This window comes from Lipophrys pholis (genome assembly GCF_963383615.2).
Source record: "Lipophrys pholis genome assembly, chromosome: 4".
NCBI classification, from domain to species: domain Eukaryota; kingdom Metazoa; phylum Chordata; class Actinopteri; order Blenniiformes; family Blenniidae; genus Lipophrys; species Lipophrys pholis.
In genome coordinates, this window is record NC_137637.1 from 21925528 (window position 1) to 21942095 (window position 16568).

The window sequence follows — 16568 nt, forward strand, 5'->3', positions numbered from 1 at the left end:
AGGTGGTTAACTGCAGGGAAGTAATTTCACAAGGAAGATAAACAAGATTTTCCCCTCTTCTTTTCTTTCGTCTTGTATGTTATGGAATATATACACATCATGGCTTTAGGCAGAAAGTGGCATTTTGGGTGCCCATCCAAAAATTATGACTATTACAAAAATTAATTTGGAAGCGGAGGGGATTGTCCTTCTTAAGAGTAATGTATTTCTTTTTCTCATTTCATTTTAAAGTGAAATGAGAAAAATTAGAAAGTGACAAATACTGATGGCCATTATACACATATTTTAGACAGCTTCGAGTAACCTGTCCGCTATTTTTTCGGCCATCTTTTCCGAAAATTGACCACCCAAATGACGGCTGGACGGCTCGCTGCCAAAAACCATGATTCACATAAAAAATAATTTAACTTGAAAAAGGTTCACATGAAATAAGAAAACAATTAAATTGGCAAACGCATCCAGGTAGAATTCAAAGTAATATATTTGTTGAGACATCACATGACAGATCACTTACTGTTTCCTTGCCTCCAAGTCAACCTGTACCCTGTTGCCCCACTAACACGTGTCCAGGCAATTCGAAGTCTCCGGCTGTTTGCGTTTGTTACCCTGAGATTGGTCACTCTCCCTGTGACTTGCTCTGCAATACAGAGATGTAAACATTTTATGTGCTATAAATGTTCCTTTTAAATTGTGAAACAATATACAGAAAGAAATGCTGCTTTCCACTTCCAGGGCAAATACAGAATTAGAGAAAAACTTGTTTTAGAGAACAGATACTATCATCTTACCTGGTTTAATGTAGACAGTGACGGGTGCTCCTTGATTTCCTCCCACCACTGCTGTAACACTGACACCATACGACACTCCCACAATCAAGTTTCTGAGGTCCAGGGTTGTCTGGTTTCCAGGGATAGTTCGAATTTCATCTGTTCCATCTGATGCGCCGAGAAACATTTAGAAATTGTACCATGAATCATGTTTATGCATAGTTCCAAATAAAATTCATTTTGTCACACCTCCTGAGTTTAGGATGACAATTCGGTACTGTGTGGCTCCAGCCACTCCTGTCCAGCCGAGTCGGGCAGTACTGCCCAGAGACTCCACCACTCGCAGGTTGGACACCGATCCTACCGGCTGGTCCTCTGAAACATGAGAGGTTTAGAGCACTCATGACACATGAACACAACCACACAGGATGAAATCGATCCAAAACAACTTTCCTGTCAGACCTCTGGATGCGGTTGAGACAGGTGTGGCTTCTTCTCGGCCTTCAAACAGGGTGTACAAGGTGATTATATACTCCGTGTTGGGTTGAAGACCAGTGAGCTCATGGTTGATGGTGCTTCTAGGAAAGGACAGGCTTTGAACCGTTCCTCCTGAAGGAGAAAGTAATCATACAAAATCAATAGGTTTATTTTTGTTTCCATATTCCCTATAGTTTCAGGACTGTTTGTGTAAACAAAGCCTTATCATTAGCACAAAATAAGACCCTGACTGTTCATAGTGTAGCATCGGTAAATAGTTAATCAATCATGAGCATGTTTCAAAGAAAAAGTATTGATTAAATGTTTGAGAGTGCATATGACATCTGACCTTCTCCTTCCCTCCACTCCAGGCGGTACCCCCGAGAGGACTGGATCAGCCTCCAGGTGAGGGTGATGGTGGAGGGGCCCGTCGTAGCAGCTCTGAGGACCTGCTGTTCCTGACGCTCTGTGGACGACACATTTATGTGAACCACAAATGAGACCCTCAATTCATCCTTCAAAATTGTTGTTGACATTTTTTCTAAAATGAATACAGAAATGCCAGTAAGGACAAAAAAGTATGTATTAATTGGTTTTCTAGGTCCTTTTGGGCACAACGTACAGAAAACTTTCTGCCTTAAAGTTACAGTCGAAGTAATGAAAGGTTGAATACGTTATTCACAAGGCTGTTAGAGATAACTACCTCCTGAGAGCAGAGGCCTGTGCCTCTTTTGTGTTTAAGCTAAAACTGATTCAGATTCAGTGTATAAGTGTCGGTAAAAAATAATTTGCAAATTCTTCTGTTTAATATGACTCTCTGTCAAAGGCAAAATTGTTAAGGAGAGGATGAATGCACATGACACACAAAAATTCATTCATTCATACTGCTTTTGACTCAAATTAGATAATTCACCTTCAGGGTTTTACATGAAATCCTTTTGAAGCTAACTTTTCGAAAATGGATTAATATTAGAGTGACTGACAACCAAATTAAAAAGATATTATTCAATTTTTCACATCATGCTGAACCACTGCCCCAAGGCTGTGAATGTCGTGAACTGAACACAATCATATAGGTCACACTTGCATGACAGACAAACATTTTCCCTCAAATACATTCATCATGGTAAACGTGTAAAAGTGTCAAGAGAGAAGCCCAGGGGTTTTAAAAGCCAGAAGACAAAGACAGACCGGTAGCTGCTTAATAATAATCCTGTTAGACCAGAAGTCACACGGCTCCACAATGCCTTTTTTGGCATGACAGGTTGTCAGGCAGAGTTACTGAATTATTTTGAACTGTGGAAGAAGACACTGCTGTAGGAAAAAAACAAAACAAGCAAAACCTTAAAAGCTTCCGAGGTTCCTGCATGAATTGTCCACTGAATTTGATATAATTCACACCTAAGACAATGCAATGTGCTTACCCCAATATCACATAAAGAAAATATGCCGTGTTCTCGCTGAACACAGCAATCTAATGTTCACACTTGTGCTTCAATAAGTAAGTGAACAATTCCAAGACTCATTATGATCTCTTCACCGTGGGGGTGGTGTTTTCATTAGGGTCTCCAATTCAACTATTTACACTAGTCCAAGTGCTATATTTTATTCTTCTTTCTTCTTTAGTGAATTTGGCTTGATTATTTCACACAAAAAAACATTTCCCAGTGGAGTTGTGTGTCATGCTCTTCGGCAAATTTCAAATTTTAGGAAATGCCTATTCTATTCTTTTTTCTTTTTTTGAGAAAGTCACACTATTCTCTTTGTTGTCCTGCCATGAAAATCATCAGGTTTGAATGTTTTGCTGTTGGAACTTTTTTTTTTTAAGCTTTTAGCCATTACTGTGACCTACTTTTATAACAAAAATCATCTGAATTTGTGGACAGGTTATCAAACTGTGAACTGATAAACATCTCAGCTAATTGAGACGGCTTTGTAAGCCCTTACAGTCTTTTTCGCCCCAGAAACTTTGCATGCATGGAGATTTTCTTTGCAAGGTCAGGTTCACATTCTTCTTGTGAATAGTAAACTGTTTCTTTCAATCAAAGTAGCTCTACACACCTGACTCAAATCTATTTTTATTGACCGCACTTCGGGTTTCACTAAAAGTTCGGAATAGCTGTTTGAGTGGTATTACATTGAGCATATTGTTGTTGTCAATTCAGACCACATTTTATGACAAGAACAATTTAAAGTGATTCACTTTTTTTTCTTTCCAATGCACACATGTAAAACATCCATCAGAATCAAAAATCTCTTAATAAATGTTGTTTGGGACTTCATATTCATGCTGCATTATTCTAAACGGATATGAGAGCTTTGTATGATGTGGTTTTCACCAAATACAAAAGAGCAAAAATGTTTTATACAAATGAAAAGTACAGAACTTATAAACCCCAAAGAAACCACACACAAACAGACGAACACAAAGTTGTAACACAGCTGGTTTGCTCAGAAACAAACAAAAAAGAAAACAGCTGACCCAAAGTTTAGGTTACTGTGGTGCGCCGGATGCAGAGCTCAGTATACACTTCACTTCTTTGATAGAAGAACGAGGCCACATGGAAAGTTTCCGTCCTCTCTGTTCTGTATAGTGACTCAGCTTTCATTCAAACAACACAGCTCAGTGAAGTGACACCATATGGGCATTACTCACGAGATGGTATGTGCATAAAATGAGTGTGTAGGTGTGCCAAAAATGTTCGACAAACAGACTTAAATAGTAACATGTGTAGACAAACAGAAGGGAATCCTGCTGACCACATTTGCTCTCTCTCATTTTTTCCAATTGCTTATTGACACGAAAAAAAAAAAGCAAAATCCCCTATCCAGTAAAATTACTAATTAAAAAATGTCAAAAGACACAAAAATTTTATGTCATTTATAATATTATGGCAGTTCACAGTTTCTGTGTGTAACTTTCTTCAATGCAAAGTTATGTGTATTAAAGACCTCTGATATGGTAATGAATGCATTCTCACCTATCTTGAATCTGGCTGTTGAACCTGGGCCTTCAGTGTTTCCATCATACAGAGGAATGATTGTGACTATGTACTCAGTATCAGGCTGCAGCCGTGACAAAGTGTGGCGCTCGCTGTCACCAGTGACCTCCACTGTCTCCACATTGCGCCCTTAGAAGAAAGTACAAGATAATAAGTATGTGAAAACCTTTTAAGTCCAACCAGAAAAAGAAGGAAGATTTAAGGGTCCTTTGTACCAACCTGTAAATGGTCCCCAGACCAGACGATAGGCCCTTGCACCACTGACGCCCCTCCAGCGAACACGAACGCTTCCCTCTGACTCTGTTTCAACTGACAACTGCTGCACCCCCTCGAGGCGCACTGACACGAACAGATACATGGACAAGGCCACTTGTAGACAATGCTGATAATTGCTGATCATATCAAAAGCTGTTCCCAGCCTCAAGCACAGTACAGCCATCACGTGCATTAAATCCCTTTAAGTTCCTGTATTTGTTATAAACAAACATTACCAAGATACAAATGATAAATTATTGATTGCAGTTCCTCTGTCTTCCTCGATTTATATTTAAAATGTGCATAAATATGTATTATTATACTGCTGTAATTAACAATAGCAAAGTAGCAATAACATAGTTAGTGTTTTAATCCTCTTTTTGCCATGACCATGTGTTAAAAGATCCTTGGGCAAGACATTGACCCAAATTTCCCCCAATGGTGTGGAGCAACTTGTATGGCAGCTGCGAGAATAAGTGAATGTCAAAGACCATGCAGAGCAATTTCCGATTGGCAGAGGAGTATAATGCTGTATATAAGTAAAATACATTTCGCTGTGACAAATTAGCTGAAGCAGACATGTGTTATAAATATATGAAGTAACTATAGTTTGTTGGACATCTTAAAATTCCTCCAGTAAACAGAAGTTTAGTGAATGGTCACAGAGCTGCTGAAGACAACGATTTCAGCTACTGTACAGTGTTAAAGGGAGCACTGTCCTCAGTAAGTAAAGCAGAAGGTGAAAGCAACTCTGCAACTTTCCAGATGCATAAAAGGTAAGCGTAACATGCCTGTGTAAACCTCATGAATTTCAAAATAGCAATTAGTTTTCATTCCATTCAAGACAGCGGTGGTGTCATTACACACAAAGAACCAATATTGTCTCCCATTGTTGTCAAATTACCACAATTTTAAATTATGACTCAAGATTAAGATCCCATTAGAAGCATTCATTACCAAATGACAGTACATGTCGGGACAAGAAGTATTAAAAATGGACTCACATGTGCGGGCGTTGAGAACGGACGGGGATCCAGAGTTTCGGGGAAACAAAGGGTAGAGGCTGATGACGTACTCTGTGTCAGCCTGAAGAGACTCCAAAGTGACAGATGTGGAGTCTGCAGAGAGCGACTGCTCCTTGAGTTGGGCTGCTGGCTGACCTACTCTTCCAGACAACAGACAGACAGAGCAAACAGGAAGGATATGTGGGAGACCATTTAGTGCATCAAAAGCAAATTACACAGTCAAGTGAGTCATCAAAGAGAATTAATAGGCAAGGTGCAAACGTGCAGAATTATATTTTATTGGGTTTTGACTTGAATCGCAATTTAGCACACAGTGTATACTGTATATGGAAGCCTGCCAGCTGTTCATAAAATTATTGAATTTTGAGCAAGGCAATCCATTTTTTGTCTGTCTGTCTGTATGTATGTCGTGAACAGAATGTTTCTATATTCACTTTGACATTTTGCTGTCAAACATGTACAGTTGATCAAAGCTTGAAGGCACAAACGTCACACCTCTCATTACAGGACCTACATTGTCGAAAGGTTGCAGGGTGTGAACCCTAACTAGTCAGCAGCAGAACTCGGTGTGAGATTCTTCTAGTAAAAAAAAAAAAAAAATTGGCTCTTCAGACAAATGTTTGATGAGAGAAAGTGTCTCTATCAGCCCTCAGGGGCCATTTTCCTCCTCCTCTGAATCACGGCATGAACACCCCAGACCTGACACACCCTGTCTCTATAAATGTAGGGACAAAATTACTGCCAATTCATGACATAAGTAAAGGTTTTCACAGTGTGCCTAGCTTCACAACCGGTGACGATAACATGTATTTGATATTTTAGGTAATGATCGGGCAATAAAAATTCTCCCTGACAGCTGAAGCCTGGGGGAAGTGAGGCGTTAGAGGAGCTTATGTTCATCATACTCAACTCAGACTGCTGCACATTCTTGACAAGGTTCCAACTTGCCAGCAACAAGTTAACAGTTATTGACTAGTATAGCCGCTTTTTCTACCTTATCTCCATTGTAATCTCTCAATCTGCCAAGATTGATTTTTCTGACAAGAGGATTCTGACATGATAGTCAACCAAAAGGTCTCTTTCATGATTTTATGTTAAGATCACGGATGGCATGCAAGCTTGTTGCATTGCAAGAAATGAGAGGAGGAAAATCTGAAGGAAAATAGAAGAAAACATATGCGTGCATCTAACCTCGTGGTCCATAGGTGAGTCTGTATCCTTGAATGGCAGAAGAAGGCTGATCCCATCCCACAGAGAGAGAAAAGAAGCCTGCCTGGGCCAAGCGTAGACTGGAAACACCCGGCAGGGACCCTAAGCAAAAGACAAGAACAATGTGGCAAATGACACATTTTTCTGGGGGGGGTGATGTCTCTTGGCTGACATTTGAGTCCTTCACTTTTTACTCACTCGTCCGCTGCTTGGCAGAGGTAGACTCTCCAACACTATTGGGATACTGGGCAATGATAGTCACAAGATAGTCTGTTCCTGACCTCAGCTCTCGGGCAGTGAAAGTCCTTTGATTGGCAGCTTGAGTCTCCTGCAGGGACAAGTAAACTTTGTAAATCTTAATACCTTAAAACAAGTTTAAGCAAAGAGTGTGAGGGGGAAAAAAATAGCCGATGGCATTCTTTCATTATCAGTGTACCTGCCAGGGTTCTCAAGAAAAAGTTTCAGCCTTTGCTTTGCCACAGTTTAATCTCTCCCGTGTCTACATAAAGACGATCCACCCATTAGACATGTTTATACCCAGCCTGAGTGCACATGTCTCTCTCGCAAAGCAGGACTCACTTTGGACTCTAAAACTGCAATTACACTTCTTCAGTCTACTTAACTGCGTTTTCAAAGTGTTGGAAGGATGAGCCCCCCCCCCCCCCAGAGTTTGAACCACATTGTAGCCCTCCAACATACCCAACTCTCACACGACACAATCTTAGTCTCAGATCAAATAGCTATTTTTGTTTCAACGCCAGCCTTCCTGATGTTTTTCACAGGAAGAGATGTTATTGTGAATGTCTTTTATTGTTTTTTCTTACTCCCTGATATGGCAGCTTGCTCTTGACACAACTGTGAAACTTTTTTTTTTTTCTTGAGTGGTGTCTGACAACTACTCTGTGATTGGTCAGAAAATGGGCTTGATTAATGGGAAAAAGCACAAAGGTTCTCATTTCCATTTTTTCGCTGGAGCACAAGGTTGTATTACAACGGGTAATTTTGAGAAGCAGCTGGCAGAGGCAGTGTGGAAGTACAATTATTTGTATAACTTGTCTCAATCAAACATAGACTAATAATTTGTAGAGAGAAGTAGACTGAACCTTGTGCCAATAGACAAGGTTAAAGATAAAGATACCAACACCTTTCCAACAAATTCACAAAGTTCACACAGCATGTAATAAGAAGAATAAGAAGAATTGTGACAAAGATGGAAGGGAATCGATCCTAGTAGTTTACATCTTGATTCGCAAACAGAAAGCAACGTGACTGCTGAGAAAACCCGATGAGGACTACTGAGAAGTTCAGCATTTGAGTTTCTGATTAAGTATTTTGTCCCAACCAAATAAAAATATATTCTCCAAAAATCTAATTAAATTTTTTTTTGCAGTTTGTATCCATCTTTACACGAAAAGTGTGCACTTGAACTTAAAGCATTTCAATTCTTTTCTATAGTTTCCTTTAACATAAATCACTCAAATTTGTATGAATGGATGTTTTAATAAATTATACTTTTAACCACTCCTTATTTCTTGTTATCAAAATTTCTTCCCAGAGATTGAAAGCTGATGTAGTGCAGCTGCAACCAGGGAAGCTCTTTATGCACCGCCCATTAAAGGCCCTCTGCCTGAGATGATTTGAATGTATTGATGCGCAGATGCTTATCAACGCCGTCCTTTAAGCCATGGACTCACCTGACGCATTTCTGATGTGAGTGGCTGACCGAGGCCAGAAAGTGGTACATACTGGACCACGTAACCACTGACAGGCCCCCCTGCAGCGTTCCAACGAAACCTGAGAGAATCGGCTGTCTGGCCTGTGAACTGGATGTTAGACGGGCCAGAAAATGCCTCTGAGAGGAGAAGAGAGGAGAGGAGAGAATACATTTGGCTGTTCTTTTTTTGTTTTGACATTTAATCACAATAACCCCACATACCATCGCTAGCATAGACTCCTCCTGCTTTGGAACAAACACGAGGGCTGACAAGTGGAAGGAGTGTGATCAGCAGTTTGAAGTCCCCAACAAAGGATGTGAAATCACTACTGGGTTGAGAAGAAATCTGAGCCAATTCATTCCTGTCTGCACTTTTTATGCCTGAAAGAAAACAAATTAAAAAAAAGAAGTTGGCAAAAATATTAGCCGATTTCATCAATTTAAAACGGAACTCAAAAACAGTTCCAAGCAGGGAAAGAAAAACTGCAGATAAGACACATACCGACTGCAAAAACATGCACTCCCTGACTGCGTAGCTTCTGTGCTGGCTCCTGCACGCTGTCCTGTGACCTGCCATCTGTGATCAGGATGGTGATCTGGATGTTTGGGGTGGATGCAAAGACAGATTTAGAAAAACACAAGAGTTCCATAATAAATGTTTTTATATATCCATGACAACCATAGTCGAGCTGCTACTCGGACCTTTGGCACATCTCGACTGGACGAAGGGTTGAAGAAGTTATCGGCCACAAACTTGAGACCAGCGCCGGTGCGTGTGTTGCCACTTTTGTAGTTTAGATTCTGTACAGCGTCGATGAGCTCAGTGCCATTCAGGTAAGTGGTGAAGGTAAACTCAACTCTGGAAGAACAGAAACGAACATGATTATGTATTTCTACATCTGCGGTAAAGTGGTGAGGTCCATATCGTGCTTGCCAGTCACCTTGAGGTGTCACTGTACTGTATTGTCCCAAACCGAATCCCTGAATCACTGACAGAGTTGGCAAAAGGCTTCACAATCCCAGCCATGAAGCTCTTCACCTGCAGGAAGTTGGCTCGCCCAATACTGGAAGACCCGTCCACCAGAAACACAATATCTGCTGCTTGCACATTATTACACCGGCCTGAAAAGGGATGGATATCGCAATTGAGCATGTGAATGCAAAAACCTTTCATTTCACATTAGCAGAAACACATTACGTTTCTGAGAATCGTCTGGAAGTGAACGAAAGCTGCATGAAGGGAAGAAACTTACCCTGAGCTTTAGCTGGTTTTATGGATGACAGCAGGACCGTCAGAGTGAAAATCCAGCGCCACATCTTCACAACCTGGACACAGAGGGTAGATGAAATGATTGAGGAAAGAAAATGACCAGGGCACGAAACAAACAGAATACATGATAAACTTTGGAAGTTATGTGGTTTTTGTTCAAATGTCTGCTCATCCTTGTGTGAATATATTATTTATAGGCTAAATATTATATAAAGAATTACAGGTCACATGATCGTGGCACCTCTGATTCAGCTGCATACAAACATGTACGTGTTCCTCAGCCTAATTTGAGAGGAGTTCAGCCTTGTTATTTGTCAGACTGTTTCCTTACATTTCTTCTCATTGTTCCTGTCTGTACCTGTTCCGACCCACCTAGCATCTTTGATATTCAGTCAGCCAGCCTCATTACTCTCAGCATGTTTTCCTCTTCTAAGAATCCCTCTGACGGTGTCTTTGATTATTAACCGTCCAAATTCTGTTTGGACGGTGCACTCTCGGACGCTTCACGCATCAGCTCTGTAGAAGTACTCTGAAAACTAAACTAGAGAGTATATATATTGAATATGTAGTGGTATATTGTCACTTCATTTATGATGTACTATTTATGTCATAAGCATACACAACAACAACAAAAAACCTTTGAGTGGCTAATGAGAGGTAATAAGTGAGACATTTAACTCTTTGTTTATACATAGTGAGCTGGGATCAGCTACAGCACCCCTCGACTCTGAATAAGTGGACGGATGGATGATTAGAATTATTAAATGCTTGCTTCCAATGCCATCAAATCTTCAGCAAGTGGATTGGCTTGCAGCTTGTTTATTGCTCTCTGTCAGGGGTTAAAATTGCTATTCAGTATTTACTATTCAGTCATTTTAACCCTTGAAGCACAAAGTTGCCTCACTTTTAATCTTTTATCTAGTGACATTTCTGTCATTGTGAACATGATGTGGTTTCTATTTCAATCAGAAACAAAATCTGTATCAATAACATATAGCTTTGCTGTTCTTGATAAAGCCCTGATAGTAGCATTTCAGATTACCTAAAAACTGAAATATTGTTACAGATATGGCAATTACCATTGCAATTAAAAGAATCACAAATATACATCAAAACCTCTACTATCGAATCATTTTTATTCACATTTTTGTTTCTTCAAACTTGCGTCACAGGGGAATGAAGCCTATCCTACTTGACTCTGGATAAAAGGCAGGGAAACTTGGACAAGTCGTCAGTCCGTCACAGGATAAACAGTCATAGTGGAAACATTTCTATTAATCTAACAAGGATGTCTTTTGGATTGTAGAAGGAAGCCAAAGTATACAAAGGGAAAACACAATTCTTACACAGAAAAGCCTGAATCCTGCAAACGAAGGTGGGTATTGTTGCGGGAGTGCTAACTACAGCAGGGCCGAGATGCCAGACGCAAGAAACAACTAAACTTTAATTGGAAATAAAGTCAACATATCAATCTGCCACCTTTACAGTAAAAGTTTTTTTCTTACAAGTTGCCTTTCCTCTAAGTTGGCATAACCCCAAAAAGCCATTATTAATCACGCGAGAGAAAAATATGTTGTATAGGCACGGTGATTTGAAAAAGCTGAAATGATGATGAAGATAAACTGTATGTTAGGGTTTGCTCGTGGCTTGAGCCAATACCAACCTAAAATGTACAAAAGCCAGAGTGTATAATGGACGGGTTGTGTGTCTATTACAGGGCAAACACAGAGATACTGATAATCACACTTTCTTATTCACGCCTATATTTAATTCTGAAACAGCAATTAATCTAATATGCAAGTCTTTGGACTGTGGGAGGAAACCCTTTAATGCCCGAGAAAGACCTTCAAGCCAGAAATTAAACTGTAAATGTTCTCAATGTGTTAACCACTACCCTCCTGTGTGGTCAGTGCTCCCTCTTAGTTATATAATTCTTTCTCAGACGTCATCCAAGGTCAAACAGTTGGAACATGAGGTATTTTTTTTTACGTATGTTTTCTCTGTATCTGTCCTTGGTATATTGGATGTCTGGAAGGCAGATGTCTGATCCTCATGAACAATGTGTTCTTATCTGAAAAGAATTGAACCGGTTCGTTGAAAACAGAAAATCTGACCACGCTGTCTGAAGCTATTTGTGTCCACTGCGTCACACTGTCACGCTCTTTTTTGTTTCAGGTCATGACAATAACCACCAAAGTCGGCTTTCATTATTTAAGGAAAAACCCTTCATGGACATGCAGTATTGGTTTTCAGTAAAATCTTCACTGACATTCACCTTTTTACTACGGCATTGCACGGCACAGAAGCTTCTGAAAATAGCTGACAGATGTTAAGCCAAAGGGAAAAAAATCCTCTTATAGTCTCTGAAGAGCTATGGGACCTGACTTCACACACAATGTAATGAACAAAACCATGACAAACCATTTAAGTCAAAGAAACCATATGTATATGAGGGATCAACGGGGCATCGCCAGACCGCCTGTATAAGTATGTAAGGACACTTAACGTCGTCTGGAACCTGGCTGGGTTCATTGATGGTGTTTTCCTGACACACTGACTGAAACCAGACTGACAGTTGGAGATCCTTGTCAGGGCAAACCAACATGAAAAACAGCTGTAGCCAATACACGCTGACAGAAAAACTCCTTTAAGAAGGTCTACCACTTTGTTGTGGTTTCATGACTTCCAAGGTCACTGCTTTTAATTCTGCTACCAGAACAGCAATTACAGCCTACACACTCAATTACCAATATCAGTCATCATCATAAACAGAACCTGTTGCCTCTTACAACAAGAGCAGGAGATAAAAAAAAAAAAAAGAAGATTAATTAAGTTTTCCGTTTTGGGTTAGTTTACAACTTTAATAGTGTCTACCTTCTGCTATTTCTGCTGATAGTTTGGCACGGCATGACTGCAAAGAGACACAAATGAATGTGGTAATCAGGTTTGTTTTGAAGTCAAAATCAAACCTATAAGCAAATCCAAAGCTCACCTCAAGATCAATTATGTTGCTCGCTAAATTAGTATGAAAATCAATGTTTTGACATGAAATGTGAGACACTGTAACTGAATATAGTCAAAAAAGTGAAAATAGGACCTTGGTTTTTCTAAAATCTTTCACCCAGACAACGGACCCCATACTATGCAGCAAAATTGGAAAATAACCTAGTAACTTTAACGGAATCCATAACCTGTGACAGACCCCAGGACTGGTTACCCCTTGTGCTATTTCAAACCTTCAGACACTGCCTGAAGCCACAAGGTCCCAATTCCCCATGAATATTTGTTTCACAAGAAAGACGTGGAGCCCACAAACCCAACAGCCTTTTTTTTGTCACAAACAAGCAGCAAACACATAAAGCTTAATAAGTTCCAAATGTAATCCTCTTTTCCGCTCAACATTAAAGGCGTTTATTTTTGAACTTTTACACCTATAAAATGAAATTATGTACCATTAACGACTTATAAACTGCATCGTGTTATTTTTCTCTTTCCTGTATGAAATCTAATAATGCAATCTTAATTTCTGGTTAGGCCAGGTGTTGGGACCACAGTCTCAACATAGTGTGCTTATTCTGACACAGTCAGAACTGTGCAGATAGCGACTGAACCCCTCCAGAGATGCCAAGGTAATTAAAAACACCAAATGACGACTAACAGCAGTTCTAAACATTGAAAGCATCAAAAATAGCTCAATCATTCTTCCTTCTTCCTCTTCCGCCCACTCCTACCAAACGCCCACAAACCCTTTTCTATTTCCAGACTTTAACCTAATCCGTGTGTGTCTGCAAAGCTGCTGGTTCATATTCTTGAATAATGTTGACCAGGCCTCATTCGGATTGTTGTAATGATTCATGTCCAATAATCATTTTTGTTCAGAGAATAAAATACTATTAGGTGTTGGAGTGGCTTTTACACCTGGTATTTTTAATTTATGACGTATCTGGCATAAAGCCACACCTACCACTCTCCACCTGGGAATTGAACCAATCCGGTGGGGTTAAAAGGTCAAAGACACAGACACAAAGTGCTCCCCAAAGCAACCCTAGACAGGATCCAGTGGTGGATTATAAGGAAGAAAAAACAAAGTCTGGAACAGCAGTGACAAAAAAAAAAAGAAAAAAGACTTATTAGGGATAAAAGAGGACTCCTCCTGAGATTTTGGTGGATGCTGTATAGAGACTTAACTGTCCTTTCCAAAAGCTCAGCAAGATCACAGAGTTGTGGTCCAGCAGAAATGCCATTCTCCCTGGGGGGTGGCGGGCCACAGGCCACTTCAGTGTGACAGAGTACAGGATTGTGCAAGACCCCCCCCTCCATCTATCAAAGGGACAGAGAATGACATGCCTGGACAATTGGACCAAGAGGTCAAAGAAAAGTGAGATGTCACAATGAATTACTAAGAGCCAAGATTGTGTGTGTGTGACTACCGGTTCTCAGGGGCTGGTGGGAATAAAAAAAAACAAGAGATGCATGCACATCTGACTTCACAGGTCAAGTTCAGCATTTTCACTTCCGACAATGATGGATTTCCAAACAAACCAAACAAAAGTACTCAAAACAACAGGATTAGAAAAGGCTTCTCTGACCTTTTGTTGGCACAAGTTTCAAAAGAAGCTCTCATCTTATCCTTTTATTTAAGTATGTCACAAGCTTTATATTAACATTAACAGAAGCCAGATGGAACAAATCAAGAAAATGTCTGAAAGCGTCATGAAAGGGTTATCCTTCGCACTCAAAGGCATGAATGGACAAAGTCAAGTCAAATTCCAAAAGCGTTCATTTCAGCTGGTGCAGTCCAAAGCAAACACAGTTACTCAGCATTATTGATTAAACCATTGAGAAACTTGTCCTCACAGAGCTCTGAAGGTCTTCCAAATTTAGAACAGTAAAAAAAATTTTTTTCTGACAAATACCTGTATATTGAATAGCAACAGCAGTCGACCTCCTAGATGACACACATGGGATCAGTCCAGAGTGGTACGCCAAAAAACTTCACCAAGGCCACAACAATGTAGTGAATGAAAAGAGGACAGGGAATGTGAAAAGGGTGAAGGTGAAGCAGAGAGGAAAAGTCAGCCTTTCTCAATCTTTTTATTTTTCCAGGGGATTTTTGCCACGATGTGTGCCAAACCACACCAAAGACACCAGAAGTAGAACAGACAAGTGAAATCAAGAGAGACCAACTGGCAGAGGCGAGCAGTGAAGCATCAGGATGAAATTATGCCTTCTCATTAAGTTCACCTCAGGTCAACCCTGTTGTACTGGCGTGTAATGAAAACGAGTACATTCAGTAATTACAAGAGAGTGACATATTTACACTATATATGAGGGTTTAGGTTTTATTTCTTTATTTTTGGGTCAGAATATTTGTCAAACAGATGTTGTCATTATAACACGAGGTGATAAATGCCCTGCCTGGTCTTGTCAACGGCGAATCTTTTTCCTGTGGGCAAAGCAATAAGCCGAGGACTGGTGTCCTGACTATAACTATATATATATATATATATATATATATATAACTATAACTTTAACTATATATAAATATGCTAAATGTAAATAAATCCTCAAAGACTGCAGACTAAGTCATATAGTAGTTTTTGCAAATCAGCAGTGAAAGAGAGAGTTCTCTCTCCCAGTGGCCGCTTTTGCCTGATGTTACCTGGGGGTTCCTGCTCCGCGCACCGGGCTGCAGCCTGCCGCTCCACACCTTTCCACCTGTGGCATATCCAGCCAGAGCTCTCCGTGCAAGTCGTGTCCACACAGGCAAGACTTGTCAGTGTCCAGTGTGTCCACGGTCACAGGTCGAAGCCAAGCGCCACTGTCATCCACCGTGGAGCTCAGAAGCCGCAGTGCTGTGGCCGCATCTCCGCAGGGAGCTGTCAGGACTGGGAGCGCACTTTCTGATTCCTGAGGCTTTCCTCGCTCTGCTCAGTCTGAACACAAGCAGCAGCAGCAGCAGAGCAGTCCAGACTTGTTGGGATGCCTGAAGGGTAGTGGTGAGCTCTCTCTTTCTGCTCGAGTTTTTTTTTCTTTTCTTTCTCTCTGCCTCATGTCCCTCCCTGCTTGCTGACTGAGAGTCCCCCCCATGTGCAGCTGGTCCGGGAGCGCCAGGTCCAATCAACACGTCTTGCTTCCAGGTGAGAGTGGACGCGCGGTCACGTGACTTCACGTTGGTCTGCTGAAATAACTTTTTCCAGCTTAAAAAAACAAAACAAAAGCCTTTTGTTTGAACAATGAAACCTGGGATTAAACACACACATTTGCTCAACGTAGCTGAGGATAACAACTAAAAGCACACGTTTCTGTATGGAAGTAATTGAATATTTAAGGAAATACATTTTTTTTTAATCAATCACCATATCGGCAAAAATATATACTTCACGTGTCTTAAAACTTATATATAACCAAAATGAGTATTCTTAAACCATTGCTCAGGCATGCACAGAAAGAGAAATCAAAGTCGATATTGGATGCCAACGCCTGGAGCCACATCCTCTATATAAAAACAAAATTAAAGGTGCTTGGACAGTGGCAACACTCCCTTGAATGTGTGAGGTGACTAAACACGTGTCTTTCCCAGCTGCTCCCCCCCCCCCCCCCCCCACACTAGATATCATGCAATAGATCCTGTTTTGTATCACAAAGCATTGTATGAGGACCAGTGATGAAGCCAGGGAAAATGACCAGGGGCCAATGTGCAATCATCCTCCAGCAGCCGTAACTTCCGCTCACTTTGCCTCCCTTTGTTGTGGTTGTAACGCAGGGTGGCCCAGGATTCCTGTCCTGGTACTCACTGATCTCAGCCACTTGTGCCAAGGTGCTCAGGAGGACCATATGCTTGTTCTT

At 40.6% G+C, this 16568-nt stretch overlaps 1 protein-coding gene across 1 annotated transcript in view; it reads right to left on the reverse strand.

The window, feature by feature from the left end:
* col7a1 (collagen, type VII, alpha 1) overlaps positions 1 to 15811 on the reverse strand; it is a 69535-nt gene extending 53724 nt beyond the window's left edge. Inside the window, exons 1-17 of the mRNA XM_080462636.1 lie at positions 15382 to 15811; positions 9703 to 9775; positions 9391 to 9571; positions 9152 to 9308; positions 8952 to 9045; positions 8672 to 8830; positions 8430 to 8587; positions 6934 to 7063; positions 6718 to 6837; positions 5506 to 5661; positions 4466 to 4585; positions 4226 to 4375; positions 1594 to 1710; positions 1230 to 1376; positions 1017 to 1142; positions 789 to 935; positions 515 to 637 (exon numbers count right to left, since the gene is read on the reverse strand). Of these exons, the coding sequence (XP_080318762.1) occupies positions 515 to 637; positions 789 to 935; positions 1017 to 1142; positions 1230 to 1376; positions 1594 to 1710; positions 4226 to 4375; positions 4466 to 4585; positions 5506 to 5661; positions 6718 to 6837; positions 6934 to 7063; positions 8430 to 8587; positions 8672 to 8830; positions 8952 to 9045; positions 9152 to 9308; positions 9391 to 9571; positions 9703 to 9766 (2149 nt within the window). The 5' untranslated portion in view covers positions 9767 to 9775; positions 15382 to 15811. The remainder of the gene's footprint in view (positions 1 to 514; positions 638 to 788; positions 936 to 1016; positions 1143 to 1229; positions 1377 to 1593; positions 1711 to 4225; positions 4376 to 4465; positions 4586 to 5505; positions 5662 to 6717; positions 6838 to 6933; positions 7064 to 8429; positions 8588 to 8671; positions 8831 to 8951; positions 9046 to 9151; positions 9309 to 9390; positions 9572 to 9702; positions 9776 to 15381) is intronic.
* Between the last annotated feature and the right edge of the window lie 757 nt (positions 15812 to 16568).